The sequence below is a fragment of the Rhinoderma darwinii genome, chromosome 2 (genome assembly GCF_050947455.1).
Source record: "Rhinoderma darwinii isolate aRhiDar2 chromosome 2, aRhiDar2.hap1, whole genome shotgun sequence".
In the NCBI taxonomy this organism is placed as follows: Eukaryota; Metazoa; Chordata; class Amphibia; order Anura; family Rhinodermatidae; genus Rhinoderma; species Rhinoderma darwinii.
The window spans coordinates 238,062,135-238,080,693 of NC_134688.1; the positions used below are offsets into that span (position 1 = coordinate 238,062,135).

General features: G+C 41.7%; 1 protein-coding gene across 1 annotated transcript; it reads right to left on the reverse strand.

Moving 5' to 3' along the window:
• Positions 1-2,784: 2,784 nt before the first annotated feature.
• HSPB1 (heat shock protein family B (small) member 1) lies at positions 2,785-18,262 on the reverse strand. Its single transcript, XM_075850425.1, has 3 exons — positions 17,825-18,262; positions 12,342-12,405; positions 2,785-3,024 (listed from the first exon to the last, which is right to left on the reverse strand). The coding sequence occupies exons 1-3, from the start codon at positions 18,219-18,221 to the stop codon at positions 2,835-2,837; spliced, it is 651 nt and encodes a 216-aa protein (XP_075706540.1). The 5' UTR covers positions 18,222-18,262; the 3' UTR covers positions 2,785-2,834.
• Positions 18,263-18,559: the final 297 nt, after the last annotated feature.

The following is an 18,559-nucleotide window of genomic DNA, read 5'->3' on the forward strand; positions in this document are numbered from 1 at the left end:
GATGGTGTGAAAATAACCTCTGCAAAGTACGTAGAGTTTATGACTGACCACTTTCTTCCGTGGTACAAAAAGAAGAACCGTGCCTTCCGTAGCAAAATTATCTTCATGCATGACAATGCACCATCTCATGCTGCAAAGAATACCTCTGTGTCATTGGCTGCTATGGGCATAAAAGGAGAGAAACTCATGGTGTGGCCCCCATGTTCCCCTGACCTCAACCCTACTGAGAACCTTTGGAGCATCCTCAAGCAAAATATCTATGAGGGTGGGAGGTAGTTCACATTAAAACAGAAGCTCTGGGAGGCTATTCTGACATCCTGCAAAGATATTCAAGCAGAAACTGTCCAAATACTCACAAATTCAATGGATGCAAGAATTGTGAAGGTGATATCAAAGAAGGGGTCCTATGTTAACATGTAACTTGGCCTGTTAAGTTTTTTTGATTGAAAGAGCTTTTGATTTTTGTAAATATGACCTCCTGATGCTGCAAATTCAACAAATTACCATTTTAGTTCTTTTTACAACCTTTAAAATGTTTTGATCTCTGTTGTGCATAATAATTTGAAACAGTGCATTTTGAGTTTTTTACTTCTAAAAAAAATCTGATATCATTAGGAGATTTGTTCAATAAAATTCGCATTATGCTCCAACGGTTAATTGCTTGAAGATTAAACTGACTGTCATTTGCATCGACTATTTAGGAAAATCAGCGAAAAATAACATTTGCATAATAATTCGGAACGCGGTGTATTTTGATTTCCAATATATAATGTGGGATTTCACTGGACTAATATTCAATCCCAACCTCTACTAGGCAGGTAAGTGTTGTGGTTGACATCTCTAGTAAATTGCTTTAGTTACATTAATCTTGTAACCCAAAAATTGGCCAAAACATGTTATGAAATCAAATACTCCTGGAAGGTATGCCCTTGGTTCCTTCAGAAAAAGGATTACATCATCTGCAAAGAGCACTAGTTTGGTCTCACTCTTCCCATATTCAATTCCTCCATGTAGATTAGAATCTTCAAGGTACCTTGCCATGGGCTCCAGGGCTAGGTCAAATAAAAAGGGGGACAGTGGGCAGCCCTGACGCGTGCTTTTAGTCAGCGGGAAGGATTTGAAAGAGGAAACCAGTGTATATTCTAACCATTAATCCATTATAGAGCCCATCCAGAAACATTACCCAGTGATATTTAGCCTGTCCTTCACCATCCCCAGACAGTTCCACTTCACATTACCAAATACTTTTTAGATATCTAGAAATTTAAGTATCGGTCTTTCGCTGAAGGTGTCCCTGTCCCTGTCCAACACACCAGCACCTTCCTCAAATGTCTTACCGCTGATCTCCCCTTAACAAACCTACTTGAGAAAGCCCCAAATTAGCACAGTTTTGATGTATTGTGGTTTCCTACAACACAAAGCCAAAGCCAGTATATTGATCCAAATAACAGGAGAAGTATGTATATATATATATATATATATATATATATATATATATATATATACACAGTATATACGTATATATACATAAATCTATCTATCTACATATATACTAAAAATCGAGCCCAGAAGCAGCACTCAATAGCAAAAAATTCATTTATTCACCCAACACAGCAACGTTTCACTTTCTCCATGGAAGCACTTGAAAATGCTTCCATGGAGGAAGTGAAACGTTGCTGTGTTGGGTGAATAAATTCATTTTTTGCTATTGAGTGCTGCTTCTGGGCTCGATTTTTGTTATATTCTTGGGGAGTATGTCACTCCTTGATATCTGAAGCTAGCACCAGCCGTTTTTGTTTTTTTACACTGTGCTGCTCCTACCATTTGCTTGATTATATATATATATAATACCAGTACCAGTGGATCCTCCTGTGGGCTTAGACTCTGACACAATAATGGGCCCCAGAGGTCCTGCTGCCGACAATCCCATTTGGAATTCACATTGGAGCTAATCTGCTGCCAGTAAGAAATTTTTCTTATGTTTTTTTTCTACAAATAATCTATTAGATTTTTTGGATGCTATGTGTGCAATAATAGCAACAAAGTTTTAGTAAAGGTGGACCTGAACATGTTGTATATTGATAGAGAGTGTTTTTCAGAATCCTTTCCTCTGGTGGGCCCAAGGAAGCCTAGTCTGACACTGAGCCTAACATGTACCAAAAAAAGTACACAAATGTATATGGCAACGTTCCTATAGACTTCTTTAGTGTGAATGTCAGCAAAAAGTGCATTGTTTTAACATATGTTTGAAAGGTTTAAATCTAGATAATGTTTTTTTTATGTACTCAAAAGAGTGTAGCCCATTACGCCTATTCAGCACCACAGTATACATTATTATTTTTTTTCTGTTAAACATATACCTCAACTGTATGGCCCAAAGCATTATTGTGGGGCCAATTCCTAATAATTTTTTGCCTACTTGAGCAAGCTGACAGAACGGTGAGTTTAAGAGTATGTTCACACCATGTTTGTGGTGTACTGTAATATTGATGGATGCATAAATGTACATAGTCTTATTTGGTCCGAGATATGCTAAAACCATATGGGATACAGTTGCATACGTTGGGGCTATATGTTCGGCATAAACGTCATGAGATTGTTTTAGGGCATACACTAAACCTAGGTGAAACAGTGTCGACAGAGCCGAACAATAAAAAGAAACCTGTTTCTTATAAAGTTTGTTTACGTTTCTATTTGAATGAAAAAAGGAAAAGAAGACATAAAATACTTTTTTCTTCAAAATTTATTTTCCAAACTGCATTATTTATGTAAAAACACGTGGTATAACACAGAAACCCGTGAAAAAAATCCTGTCATTTAATTATTTTGCCATCTCATTTTTTGGCAGGTGGTTCTGCTTTCTTAGTATCGGATGTTCCAATCTCAGCTCGGCTCTGGAAAGTTACAGGAATAGTGATCTCTGCTGACTGGATAGCTGGCTTAGGGAGTGGAGTCTCCACTGTAAGTATACCATCAGGGGAAAGAGATGAGGTCACTGTAGAAATATCTGCACCTGGGGGAAGACTACAAAAAGAGATCACAATTAACGCTGCTGAATAGACACTGTAAGATGAGGTTCACACCATGTTTTTCATACTGTTGAAGGTATTGTTTTTTGTTTTTTTTTTGGGGGGGGGGGGGTTCTTGGTCAAATGTACCATTAAAGCAGAATGCAACAGGACATAATAAAAGGTGCCACCTTGTTTTTCTGTCCTGTTGAAGAATGAATCCTGTTTTGTAATAGGCCCCCCTGGATAACCCTGCAGCCCATGTGACCGCTGAAGCCCATGTGACAGCTGCAGCCTGTGATTGGCTGCAACGGCGGTGACATGGATGTGACGTCATCCCAGAAGGCAGGCCCTTTGAGATCATCCGAGCCGGCCTCCAGGGATGACGTTTTATCCCATTGACTGCAGCGGTCACATGGGATGCAATGTTATCCCAGGAGCCCGGACTGGACGAAGAAACACAGACTTTTGTGTATATTTATTTTTATTTTTCCGTAGTTGCAATTTTTGCGGCGTAATCACTGCAAATATGCCGCAAAAGTCGCAAAACTTGGCTTTCTGTTGCGGAATTTGCATCCCCATTGAATTGAATTGAAATGGGGAAAACCTGCAACGGAAAATCAACTAAAACGCAACATAAATTGACAGACTGCGGATTTAAATTCCGCACTGCAGGTCAATTTATTAACGTTTACGCTGCGTTTTTTCCCCGCAGCCTGGGCATGAGATTTTCTAAAACTCATCCACTTTGCTGCTACTGTAAATGCTGCGAAATTTCTGCACAGAATTTTGTTGCGGAAATTCTGCGTTTACACTACGTGGGAGCCTGGCCTTAGGCCGGATTCACACGAGCGTGTTCGGTCTGTGATATACGGTACTCATGTCAGCCGCATTTCCCAGGCCGAACACACTGCAGGGAGCCGGGCCTCTAGCATCCTAGTTATCTAGGATGCTAGGTGTCACTGCCTCCCCGTGGAACTACTGCCCCGTACAGAAAACAGTACGGGACAGTTTTCCCGCAGCGAGGCAGGAACTCCTAGCGTCATAGATAAGTATGATGCTAGGGGCCTGGCTCCCTGCAGTGTGTTCGGTCCGGCAAATACTGCCGGCATATGGTCCGTATATCACGGACCGAACACGCTCATGTGAATCTGGCCTTAGGCTAGATTTACACGAGCGTATTCATTTTGCGTGCGTAAAAAAATGCAGCGTTTTTCCTCCAATGCAGTTCCATGTGGCATTCGTGCATGGTGCCCGCCTGCGTTTTTTACACGTGTATGTCATCTGTATGTCACACGTTTTTTACATCAGCAAAAAAAACTGAAGGAAGTGTTTCATTCTTTCCTCATCATTTCTTTAGCAACTGGTCCATGAAAAACATGGACAGCACACGTCCGTGTGCTGTCCGTTTTTTTTCACGCACCCATTGACTTCAATGGGCTGCGTGGTGCGCAAAACCGCACCAAAATAGGACATGCAGTGAGTTTCACGCAGCTGACACACGCGCTGCGTGAAAAACGACGCATGTCTGAATAGACCCATTGATTTTCATAGGTTCGTGTGGTGTCTGTGAGAAAAACGAACAGCACACAGATGTGAAATGCGCTCATGTGAATAAGGCCTTAGGGTGCAGTCTCATGCGGCAAATTTTTTGCAGGAATTTCTAGGTTTCAATGATCTGCATGGAACGTGCAGAAATCCCTGCACCTGCTCCAGAATCGACCCCATTGAAATGAATGGAACTGATTTCTGCAACAAAATCGGTCACGTTTGACTGCACCATTATACTTGACTTGCACCTGCTCTAAATCAGCAGCTTGTAGGTGCATCTTTAGAATGAGAACAGTTTCCCGATGTCTGCAGGATACGTATATGTGGATATATTTATGCATCATGCCCTCTTTAGCCAGGGCCGGATTATTGTTGTAGCTCTTGGAGATCCAGCTTCAGGTCCCACTATTCCCCAGGCTCAAGAGGGCCATAAGATGGTCTCCCACATTCAGTTGGACTCAATAGTACCCACGTCCTTAGAATGCAGATACAATTGCTAGTGCTGGCAAGGCAAGGGAACCATCAATTCCCTTCCCCACTATTCGTCGCTTTTCTGGTGATACAGACTGCGCGAATTGCGCCGCCCGGATCATTCCATTGAAGCATGCCTGTTAAGTAGAGACCATGCCTGTATCGGTGGAGTACAGTGTGTGAATGGGGATAGGTAACTATGCTTTTTGTGTCAGGGGCACTAACTACAGGGGGCATTGTGGCCCTATCTACAAAGGGCACTCTGTGGGGCACTATTTATAGGGGGCTCTGTGTGTAAGACACTATCAAAAGGGGGGCTGTTTGTGGCACTATCTACAAGGAGCAATGTGTGTGGCACTATCTACCGAGGGCACTGCGTGACACTAATTACATGGGGCACTTTGTGGCACTTTCTCCAGGATGTGACACTATCTCCAGTGTGTGACATTATCAAAAGGGGGCACTGTGTGTGGCACTATTTACAGGTAGCAATGTGTGTGACACTAGCTACATGGAGCAATCTACAGAGGGCACTGTGTGTGACACTAAGTACATGGGACACTGTCTACAGGGGGCACAGTGTGCAGGACTATCTACAAGCAGTGTTCCCTATGAGGTGCGCGGCTGCGCAGTCGCGCACCCTCCACAGTTCACAAGCTCACTAAAGTTTAAAGCCCGCTCACTGCAGTGGCGTTGCTAGCACCGGAGCTACATTCACTTGTATGTGCGTCCTCAGGACACAAATACAAATGAATACTATAGGCTGCAGGTCACGTTAGGCCTTGAACCTATAAGGCGCTGGGAAGACTCCCTGTGCAGACTGGCGTGATGACGTCACATCATCACGCCTGTCTGTGCATGTGTCCCGCCCGAGAAGCAGTGTGGCGCTTTGTCCGTCGCGGGAGCGGGGCAAGGTAAGCACAATCTTTTGTTTTTTGAGGGGGCTGTGTGGTAATACACTGGGGGGATTGCTGTGTGGTAGTATATACACAAAGGGAGAGGGGGGCTGTGTAGCACTATATACAAGGGGAGGGGGAATTGCTGTGTGGTAATATATACAGGGGGGGATTGCTGTGTGGTAATATACAGGGGGGGGAATTGCTGTGTAACACTATATACAAAGGGAAGGGGGGCTGTATGGCAGTATATACAAGGGGAAGATGGGGCTGTGTAGCAGAATATACAAGGGGAATGTAGGACTGTGTAGAACTATATACAAGGGGATGGGGGGATTGCTTTGTAGCAGTATATACAAGGAGAGGGGGGATTGCTGTGTAGCACCATATGCAAGGGGAGGGGGATTGCTGTGTAGCACCATATACAAGGGGAGAGGGGGGCTGTGTAGCACTATATACACGGGGGATTGCTGTGTAGCACCATATACAAGGGGAGGGGGGATTGTTGTGTGGCAGTATATACAAGGGGAGGGGGATTGCTTTGTGGCAGCATATACAAGGGGTATATACAAGGGGAGGGGGATTGCTATTTAGCAGTATATACAAGGGGAGATTGTTGTTTAGCAGTATATACAAGGGGAGGGGGATTGCTGTGTGACAGTAGATAAAATGGTAAGGGGGATTGCTGTGTGACCGTATATACAAGGAGAGGGGGGATTGCTGTGTGGCAGTACATACAAAGGGAAGGGGGGATTGCTGTGTGGCAGCATATACAAGGGGAGCGGTGATTGCTATGTGGCAGTATATACAAGTGGAGGGGGATTGCTGTGTGGCAGTATATGCAAGGGGAGGGGTGATTGCTATGTGGCAGTATATACAAGGGGAGGGGTGATTTCTGTGTGGCAGTATATACCAGAGGGCTGTATGGAATTATCTACAGGGGGGTGTGTGGCGCTGTCTACAGGGGGCTGCATGGCGCTATCTACAGGGGGGGCTGTGTGGCGCTATCTACTGGGGGGCTGTGTGTGGCAGTATCTACATCGAGGGGGTGTGACCCTAACTTCAGGGGGTCTGTGTGGCGCTATCTACAGAGAGGGGGTGTGTTGCTATCTACAGGGGGTCTGTGTGGCACTATCTACAGGGGGTCTGTGTGGCGCTATCTACAGGGACAGTGGTGTAAGAGAGGGATTCTGTCACTGATGCCTATAATTGGTGTTTATAACTGTCTATTTTACTGGTGGATTTGTAATATTATAGTATTTAAAAAAGTAATCAAAACTAATTTAAAATAAGTTCTCTTATTCTCTTATTTAGTATTCTATATTAGCGTTTACTGGGGGTATTACTTTTGGTCATCAGATCGCCCACCGTTGATGGTAGACTTGCCCTGCTCCCTAACTGCCCCACTCAGGAGCTGCCAAGACTTAGAGGGAACATTGTCTACAAGGTGCACTATCAACAGGGCGCACTGTGTGTGGCACTATCTACAAGAAGCACTACCTACAGGGGACACTATAGTCATGTGCTTATAATAGGAAAGCTGGTTTGGCACTGTTTGGCACTTTCTACAGGGGGCACTGTGTGTGACACTATCTACTAGAGGCACTGTGTGTGGCACTTTCTACAGGTTCCTGTGGCCCTCCCTTAATTGTTGTTTTGAAGCTACAACTCTCAGAATGCCCTGACATCTGCAGACCTTAAAGGAATGCTTGGAGTTGTAGTTTTCCCAAAATTTTGTGAACATATCGGATGTGTTGTTAGAAAAACAATTGCAGCCCACACAGCGTGGCACATCGTTTGTTCCTCTTTCCATTTTTCAAAAGGTGGTAGGTATGTATAAGACAACAGCTGCAGGCTAGCTGCAGCATGGGCACCACAAAGAACTATGTATAGATATGTAAAGTGGCTTATATTATGTATCTATAGATACATTTGTATGGTCCCTGTCGCAGGCGCTTGCTATACTTGTGCCCCACCTGTGATGTCTTTATCTTTGTCTGGAGTTGGTGGAGGACCCCCGAGTTAGTTGGAAGCCCCGGTAAATTAACCCCTTAGTGACCACCAATACGCCTTTTCACGTTGGTCACTAAGGGGCCTTAAGCTAGGCTGACACCTTTTCACATTAGCCTAGTCTAAGTCCTGCACGGGTGTCCCGTGCAGACTGGAGCCGGGACTCTGCTGTCTGATGACAGCTGGGCTCCTGCTCCAACACCCGCGATCTAAGTTTACTTCGATCGTGAACGTTTAACCTGTTAAATGCCGCCGTCAATAGCGACCGCGGCATTTAACTTGTTTACAGAGGGAGTGAGCTCCCTCTGTCGCCCATCGGCGGCCCGCAAATGCAATCGAGGGTCTCCGATGGGGTGTCACGGTAGCCGGGGGCTTGATAAAAGCCCCCAGGTCTGCTCTGGACATATGCCTATTAGGACGCGCCGGAGGCACGTCCTAATAGATTGCCTGTCAGATTTACACTGACAGGCAATGCTCTGGTATACTAATTATACCAAAGCATTATATCAGCGATCTGAAAATCGCACAGTAAAGTCCCCTAGTGGGACTAATGAAATAAGTAATAAATGTGAAATAATGATTAATAAAAATTACAGTAAAAAAATAAATAAAACCATTTTTTCCCATAAAAAGTGGTTTTATTTAGTAAAAGTGTAAAAAATAAATAAAAGTACACATTTATGGTATCGCCGCGACCGTAATGACTCCATTAATAAAGTTAATATGTCATTTAAACCGCAAGGTGAACACCATAAAAGAAAACCGCAAAAAACAATGGCGAAATTGCAATTTTTTTCCATTGCCCCCCAAAAAGTCATAATAAAAATGAATCAATAAGTACCATGCACACCAAAACAGTACCAATCAAAACGTCTCGTCTCGCAAAAAACAAGCCAAAAAAATCACACATTGATGGAAAAATAAAAAAAGTTACGGCTCTTGGAAAGCAACGATGCAACAACAAATAATTTTAGTTCAAAAGTGCTTTTATTGTGCAAAAGTCGTAAAACATAAAAAACCTCTACATATGTGGTATCGCCGTAATTGTACCGACCCATAGAATAAAGGTAACATGTTATTTACGCCGCACAGTGAACGGCGTCAATTTAAAAACGCATAGAACAATGGTGGAATTTCAGGTTTTTTTTATAATCCCCCCAAAAAATGTTAATAAAAGTTATTAAAAAAATTATATGTACCCTAAAACGGTGCTATTAAAAAGTACAACTAATCCCGCAAAAAACAAGTCCTCATACAGCTATGTAGATGAAAAAATAAAAAAGTTATAGCTCTTTGAATGCGACTATAGAAAAACGAATAAAATAGCTTGGTCATTAGGGCCTAAAATGGGCTGGTCACTAAGGGGTTAACTACTCCTTATCCTAGACACCATTAATCTGGCCCTGCCCTTAGCAGTTTCCTTTATGCCCTAGATACCTTGCCTGCCATTCCTTTAGGCCGGGTTTACACGAGCGTGTGCGTTTTGCGTGTGCAAAAGGCACTTAACAGCTCCGTGTGTCATCACCATATGATGCGCGGCTGCGTTCTTTTCGCGCAGCCGCCATCATTATGACACTCCGTTTGGATGTTTGTAAACAGAAAAGCACGTGGAGCTTTTCTGTTTTTCATTCATCCTTTTCACTGCTATTGCGCGAATCACGCGCGTCCCACGGAAGTGCTTCCGTGTGCTGCGTGTGATTTTCACGCACCCATTGACTTCAATGGGTGCATGATGCGCGAACAACGCACAAATATAGGACATGTGAGTTTTACGCAACGGACTCACGTTGCGCAAAAATCACGAACTGTCTGCACGGCCCCATAGACTAACATAGGTCCGTACGACACGAGTGAAAATCACACGCATCGCACGGACGTATAACACTCTCGTGTAAATGAGCCCTTATACTGTCCCTGAATAAAACAATCCTTTTAATAATATATTATATATATATTTTAGAACCAGCCAAAACAATTTGATAAAAGTCTTTCAAAATATAACTAACTGTTGAAATAAACCTTTGAGTCTCTGGATTTTCATTTTCAGAGCCTTTTTATGCTGTTTGCTTAGCTTTTTATTGCATATTTTCATTGGCCTTTTATTTAGATAAAAAATGCTGCAACCAGATATTACTTTAAAGTCTATAGTTGAAATATGGAAAACACTACACAAAAAGCTTTCTGGTTTGTAAGATTTTTGTGGAGTTTTTGGGGTCAGTGGCATTTTATTTTAAAGCACAGCATGCAAAGAGTATGGCATTTTTTTCTGGAGTTTTTTATTGTAGAATTCTTTATAGAATTTCAAAAATGCATGTTCAAAATGTTACAAAATAAAAAACACTATAAAAAATGTATGGTGCTTTTTAAAAGCGCTGAAAAAATAGTTTGTGTGAAGGAAGCCTTCGGCCCAGTTCACGCTGAGTTTTTGGTGCTGATTTTGAAGCGGAAACAGCGTTGGAATCAGCGCCAAAAATGGCCAAAAACGCTCTGACCTCCCATTGAAGTCAATGGGAGGCAGAAAAAAAACAGCGAAAAACATAGTGAGGACCGCAACAAAAAAGCGCAGGCAGGTGAAAATTCCTGAAGGAATTTTGAGGCAGATCTTTTCTGCCTGTAAAAACTCTGTGTGAACTAGGCCTTAGAACTAATGAAATAACACCGGCTAATGGTTTTAAGTCTTCCTTTGCGTGAAGAAGCTGAGGTAGACTATAATTAAAAAAAGTAAAAGAATAAATAAATATCTATATATATATATATGTATATATATATATATATATATATATATATATATATATACATACATATATATTTATATCATAATGGTAAAGGTAGCATGCAAACAACAAGGAAGATCTGAAGATGAAAATAAAAAGTTCACTAGCAGGTTAATTGTTAGGCTGGATTCACACGAGGTCATTATGTCCGTAATTGACGGACGTATTTCGGCCGCAAGTCCCGGACCGAACACAGTGCAGGGAGCCGGGCTCCTAGCATCATAGTTATGTACGATGCTAGGAGTCCCTGCCTCGCTGCCGAACAACTGTCCCGTACTGTAATCATGTTTTCAGTACGGGACAGTTGTCCGGCTGCGAGGCAGGGACTCCTAGCATCGTACATAAGTATGATGCTAGGAGCCCGGCTCCCTGCACTGTGTTCGGTCCAGGACTTGCGGCCGAAATACGTCCGTCAATTACGGACGTAATGACCTCGTGTGAATCCAGCCTTAGTGTAGAGTCGTGAAGAACCTTAATGGGTATCTTGGCTGGAATCCCACATGTCTTCTACTTTTAGGCAAAGTGCTTTATCTCTGTTTGTGCCTGGCACCTAACATTAAACACCATATGACAGTGGGTGAGCAAAGATTATCTGAGACTCCTCCACTGGAAAATGTAGCTATGTAGAATATCATTACTTTATCAAGTTGAAGAAAGCCTGCTACTAGACAGATCTCCTTTATCTTTGGGCGTCTAGATAAGGCCCTCTAATGCTAGTCATGTATATAAAGGCCCTTATATATGGGCCAATGATCGGACAAACAAGCCGTTATAAGAGCGCTCATTACTGATTAATGTCCTGTGTAAATAGGGCAATGATCAACTGATAACTGAGGAAAAGCTCATTCATCGGCTGATCTGCTTGTTTATGCGGCCAATAAATGGTCGCTACTCGGCAGCACATCTCCCTGTGTAAATAGAGAGATGTCTTGCCAGCATGATGGAAATGCATAGGGATGAACGATCGTAGTAACGACCGCTCGTCCCCATACATAACCAAACTATGCTCCTAGTTAAAGGAGCAAACAAGCGACGGTTGACGAGCTGTCTCGTTGATCGGTGCTCGTTTTAACGGCCGAGTTAATGGACCTTAGACAGCTGTCGTCTGACAACGATCTTCCCTGTTTACCCAATTAATATTGCAGTTCAGCTCAGCTGAGTTGTCTCAATCGAGTATATAAACTGCTATACAGCTCCTCCCCCACTATTATTCCATCATCTTCACAAGGAGAAGATGATGGAATAATAGTGGTGCTCACACCACCTACCTGATTGGTACACTGCTTTGCTATACAAATACCATAACATGGGTCACACCAGCCTCTCTTCTCCCTCTAAGTCTCTTTTTTTCTCTGTACTTAAGGCCATGTATACTTATTAACATATGTAGCCCAATTGGTTGCAGCCTCCGGATTAAAAGATTGAAGGGCTTTAAATATGCCCCAAATTTAAACTGTTTTAGGGCATATTTTAGTTGCCTATAGTGGAAACCAAGCTCTTGAAACCAGTCCTCTTTGAATCATTAGTAAAGTAGTAGTTTTCATAGTTCATTATTTACCGATCACAGAATATACTGTATATATTCTATGTCATTTATTATTCATAAATGATTGTTTGTTGTATGTACTCACGTGTATTTTCTGGTAAAGCATCTAGAAATAAATCCATGCTCATCTTGTTTCTCCTCATGTTTCCCTAAAAGATATTAAATAAATATTTAATCATCATTTCATTGCATTTCATCAGAGAAGTGAAAATAATGTAATATTTTTAAAGAAATATAGATTTGAACATATTTTTTAACATTTGTTTGAGAATAATATTATATAATATATATCTTTCCCCCATCAATTTTTATAGATACAAACAGAACTTCCTAATTTTGCTAATATTTGTCACGCCAGTAAAATTTATATAGACTCAAAGGCCTACACACGGCTATATTATGTTTCCATTCAAGCTACACATTTTTTAAGCTGTAATACTGCTCCCATAGCAGTGTATGGGTCAATACTGTATCTCTGTATGCCTCATATGAAGACATGTAGAGGTTTATTTCTCTTAGGGGAGATTCACACGAGCGTTGCGTTTTTGCGCGCGCAAACAACGCGGCGTTTTGCGAGCGCAAAAACCATTTGACAGCTGCGTGTGTCATGCGTGTCTGATGCGCGGCTGCGTGATTTTCGCGCAGCCGGCATCATAGAGATGAGGCTTGTCGACGCCCGTCACTGTCCAAGGTGCTGAAAGAGCTAACTCTTTCAGCACCCTCGACAGTGAATGCCGAACACAACAGCGATAAACCTGTAAAAAAAAAAGATAAAGTTCCTACTTACCGAGAACTTCCCGGCCGTTGCCTTGGTGACGCGTCCTTGGTGACGCGTCCTTGGTGACGCGCCTCTCTTGACATCGGGCCCCACCTCCCTGGATGACGCGGCAGTCCAAGTGACCGCTGCAGCCTGTGATTGGCTGCAGCCTGTGCTTGGCCTGTGATTGGCTGGAGCTGTCACTTGAACTGAAGTGTCATCCCGGGAGGTCGGACTGCAGGAAGGAGACAGGAGTAATCGGTAAGTTAGAACTTCGTTTTTTTTTACAGGTTCATGTATTTTGGGATCGCAAGTCACTGTCCATGGTGCTGAAACAGTTTAACTCTTTCAGCACCATGCACAGTGAATCTCTCCCGACGTCGCGGACCGGAAATTTTTTTGCCGGGTTCGGCCAAAACGAGTTTGGCCGAACCCGGTGAAGTTTGCCTCGGTTGTCGGGGTTCGCTCCTCGCAAAGACACTCCGTTTGGATGCTTGGAAACAGAAAAGCACGTGGTGCTTTTCTGTTTTCATTCATCCTTTTCACTGCTGTTGCGCGAATCACGCTCGTCCCACGGAGGTGCTTCCGTGTGGTGCGCGTGATTTTCACGCACCCATTGACTTCAATGGGTGCGTGATGCGCGAAATACGCAGAGTTATTGAACCTGTCGCGCTTTTTGCGCAGCAGACAAACGCTGCGCAAAAAGCACGGACTGTCTGTACTGCCCCATAGACTTGTATTGGTCCATGCGTGCCGCGTGAAAACCACGCAGCCCGCACGGACCGAATACACGCTCGTGTGAATCCCCCCTTAGAGTCATACGTAATCTTACAGAAAAAAAATTGTGGCATGCTCCGTCAGATGCCATACTAAGGTGGTGTTCTCCCCTAGAAGAATTACTTTTGTTGTACGGAGACATCATACGGTTGCACTCAGAAGAGGGAGAGATTTATTATTATGATCTTAAAAATAGACAATCTAAAACTAGATCAGACAGATAGAAAGTGCACCAAATTTATTACTGTTCTGCATATTATATAATAAATGTGCTGCATCTTGCTAGACATGTTATATACTTTTCTCTTCCTTACGCCACTTCTTGGCTGGCATACTTGACATCAATATTTTACGACACAAAATGGCACATATGTTATTAAATCTGGTGCATTTTGCGACTCCTCTTGGCCACGCCGTTTTGAAACTTTTCAAACTGTCGAGGAAGGTATAAAAAGTGTCTATAATACATAATAAATTAGGCGTGCAGCATGTACGCCTATTTTTTTGAGCAATGTGTGTCATAATTCTGGCAAGGGACCTTATAGCAATACTTCTTATAACATTCATCACTCACCATATCTTTAGTTTACTAATGGTCTACCGTCTAGTAGTAACATGGCCAGTAATACTTCTTATTATTTGTGTTATGGTAATAAAATGTATCAATTTTGTTACCTGCCTCCTCTTTCTATTGTATACCTATGCTTATATTGTTTATATGGCAGTGTATACTTGATATACCGATACTATAAAACTAGATTTATAAGAGTGAAATGTGTTGACAGTTGGTATATTGATATAATTCAGGTGGACCATTAGCAGGTCTGTGTAGGATAAGCACCAAGCAGAGGTGTAATGTATAATGCAAACTGAAATTATGATCCTTTTCAACATACAGATCATGTCAAGTAAGTGCAGTGAGCCCCATGTTATCTTAAAATAATTTATTTGGTCACCAAGGTCAACTATGAGTGATGCGTGATCTGTACATAGCGTCACAATGATCCAGGTCAACTGCCAGTCTATCAGTAGGACATTTATTTATGATACATGGAAAAGACTAGGTTTAAGTTCACATTAGTTCTTGTGGTAACGTACAAAGTTGCTTTATAATTGATACAGCCGGGGCTGTGTATGCTAACATCTGTATTTTCTTATCCCATGGTAAATAAATCTTTCATGTGAATAAATCGACTGTATTCCAGGCTTCGTTCACATCTGCGTCAGGACTCCGTTCATGGGTTCCGTCGGACCTTTCCGTCAGGGAACCCCTTAGGTTTTCATTTGCATCACCATTGATATTAATGGTGATGGATTGGGTGCAAATGGTTTCCGTTTGTCACCGTTGATAAAGGGTTCCGTTGTTTTGACGGAATAAATAGCGCAGTCGCCTACGGTATTGATTCCGTCAAATCTACGGAAGCCTTACAGAACGGTGACAAACGTAGTCGACTACGGTATTCATCCTGTCAAAATGACGGAACCCTTGCACAACAGAGACAAACTGAAACTATTGGCACCGGATCCGTCACTATTGAAATCAATGGTGATGGAAACAGAAACCTATGGTTTCAGTTTGTGTCAGTCAGGGCTCCATTCCGACGGAAAGCCCCGACGAACCGTCGGAACGGAGCCCTGAAGCAGATGTGAACGAAGCCTAAGATGTCATATGTCGGTTGTGGGTAGCACTATTAAAAAGACACGTCTCTTTACACCATTATACACAGTGATCCACCATAAACATCGCCTTCCTGCATTATAGACTAAAAGCAAATAAAAGTCATATAAATATTTAATGTGCCGAGCCAATGCTATCCATTACAAAATCAATGTGGTTGCATTTTATATCCTTTTTTTTTCTTCTAGAAAGAAAAGTCAAGATTTGTATGAACCTTGAACCAATTTTTCTTCTGGTAGGTCACGAAGTGCGAGGTGAGTCTGCTTTCCACAGAGATAGTACAGTCCCTACATCATCACCATCTATTTTTATTCTGGAACAGCTGAAGATCTGTTGTTCTAGAAAGCTCCTTGCATTTTCTTTCCTGTTAAATGTGTGTTGGAAATCGAACGACAACTAATGGATTCATTGCTTCATCAATACAAGTGCCATGTAGCTTTTATACCCATTTAAAAACACATTTGGGCAGACCAGCTGAGGCACACTTAGTGACAGTGGTAAAGTAGGAAAATGGAGCAGCTATGACGACCGTATGAAAACAGAGGTCAAAAATATGGAAGCAAAAGTGATATAATAAAAATGACACAAAGGAGCAGAGTAGAAACAGTGTGCACTCAGTGGTGTATTCATATTATATATTTTGTGATACTCATTACCGGATATGGTGGTTATAAATGATCTCTCAAAATACTAATTTCATCTCTCTCCAGTGGTGCATAATGCACATTATTCGATATACAGTCAGAGGCACATAGCAAAGTGTTACTGGCCTCTTTGCATTATTTATGTGGTGATGCCTGTGCTAAGTCATTATTTACACAGTGCAGTTTTGGTGCTGTTTTCTTATGCAGCTTCTGAAGCCATAACCAGGAGTGGATCATAAAGAGAGGGGAAGTATAAAGGAAAGATTCTACTTCTCTTTTTCTGAATTCACTCCTGGTTGTGACCTCAAATACTGCACCAACACCACACTGTGTGAATATACCCTAACACTGAACTACTATTCATACTTTTAAAAGATTTCTAAGTTGCGTTACCAATGGTGGAATTTTACAATGTCTGAGTTCTACTGAGTGGTAATATGGAACCCCGAGCACTCTATGGGGCTCTACTATACCTCCATCTGCCTCTGATCTCTATGTTCTGTTCCACATTGAATGCCCGTGACTGTCCTAACCACTGCATTATTCGACCTCACCGTCCTTGAGATGAGGACCAGAGCTTGGTGGAGATAAGGGATTAATAGAAGTATATCTTCAATAAATATGACTTCTGCAAATATATTAAAGAACCTTTAAAGGAATATAAGTCCAGATTGGAGCTAAGGCTATATAAGCAAATCACATGTAGAGTGGACGCATGGGAATAAACTGGTATTACTAACAGCAATCACTCAGATATTGCATTTAATTGCCTAATTTTCTCTATAAAAAAAAACTAGGTTAACTTTACGAAACCACTATATTATTTGCCAAACTCGTAATAAAATGATATGAGGTATACATAAAGTTCTGTGTTTTGTTTTCAAGTTGATGATAAAAGAAATTTATAAAGTAATTTAAACTAATAGTAAAGCCCCACTTTTATGTTACTTGCATCTATGGACACTAAAGAAGTAAAAAAGTATAAAATTAGTTACTACAGGTAGGAATCCACTACCAAACACATGACTATAAGTCACACTCACATACAATAATATGTTTGCTAATGCATTCCTACCAATATTCAACTCACGATATTATTTTTTGCTTTTTTTTGTACCAGTAGTTGCAAGTAATGTAAAACCAAGCTACAGTAGCTCACTTGGCATAGAAGAAGAGATTATTTCACTTTTATATAGTTATCCTGCTCACTTTATCTGATGAGCAGTTCCCAATTGTTATATGAAGCGGGAATAATGCTTGTTATTAAATTAGGAAGACTTTAATATATTACGTGAACTTTTTGATTCGATTTTTAATCTGATTACAAGGACTTTAGTATGTAGTCTAATGTATTATGCTGCACTCATTCTCCTCACTGATGATGACAAAAATGTTAAAATTAAGATTTTTTTTTCTTCTTGGTAACAAGCATTTTGTTATGAACAACCACCCCTAATGACCGAGAACATTTGTCTCCTACAGGTCAATGAAACCCCAATATCTCTATATCTTTAGAGACAATAGGATTACTATATTTTCAGTTTTACTTTTCTAAGATATTCCAGATTAAGATTACTTCAATGTCCACCTTATTGCTATTACGCAAACAAAATATTCTTATGACTAATATAATGAATTCCAACTATTTAATGCACATTATTAATTTGACATGGTAGAAATATGTAATTAGGGCACAATATGTATCAACATACCTGTGATTTCCACAATGCCATCCTTCGTTTTTACAACCAGTTCTTCTGGAGAAAAGTGATTGACATCCAAACTGACCTTCCAGCAGTCTGATGTTTGTCGGATCTCAGAGATCCCACTGCTGAGTTGCCGACTTAGGACCTTTTGGAAATCGGGCACGGTAGTAGCAGCAGGTGAAGCAACAGCTGGGGTAGTGGGTGGTACAACATCTACTGAATGACTTGGAAAGAGACGGACATAGCCCGGCCAGCTTGTGCTAGGCCACTGGTACCAGTCTTCAGGTACTCTTGGCATACCAAATGACTGGTCAAACAATCGGTTGGTGCCTTGGTACCAGTCCCGGAATGGCTCCCAGCTAGGGGTACGAAGGAAAGTGAAGGGCACTCTACGTTCAGACATTCTCGTTCGTTGTGCTCGTGGATCAGTTAGACACGTTATCTCTGCTCTTCAATCTGCTGTTGGCATTTGGAAGGTGCAGCTGTTTTATGGAGAGCCCAGTGTTTATTTTTAGAGGTTGGAATGAGTGAGCTATAATTGGAAATTACTCAAGTAGTTGTGATAGAAAGTTCTCGAGTCTCAGCATAACAATGCAGTGACAGGCTATTGGGAAAATACGTTATATACTATTGTACATACATTGACATAAAGCCTATACTGAAAAGTAGCAGATGAATAATACAGCTTCTTTAAGAATATATTTGCACAACACCACTGCAATTTAACAAAGTGATTCCATC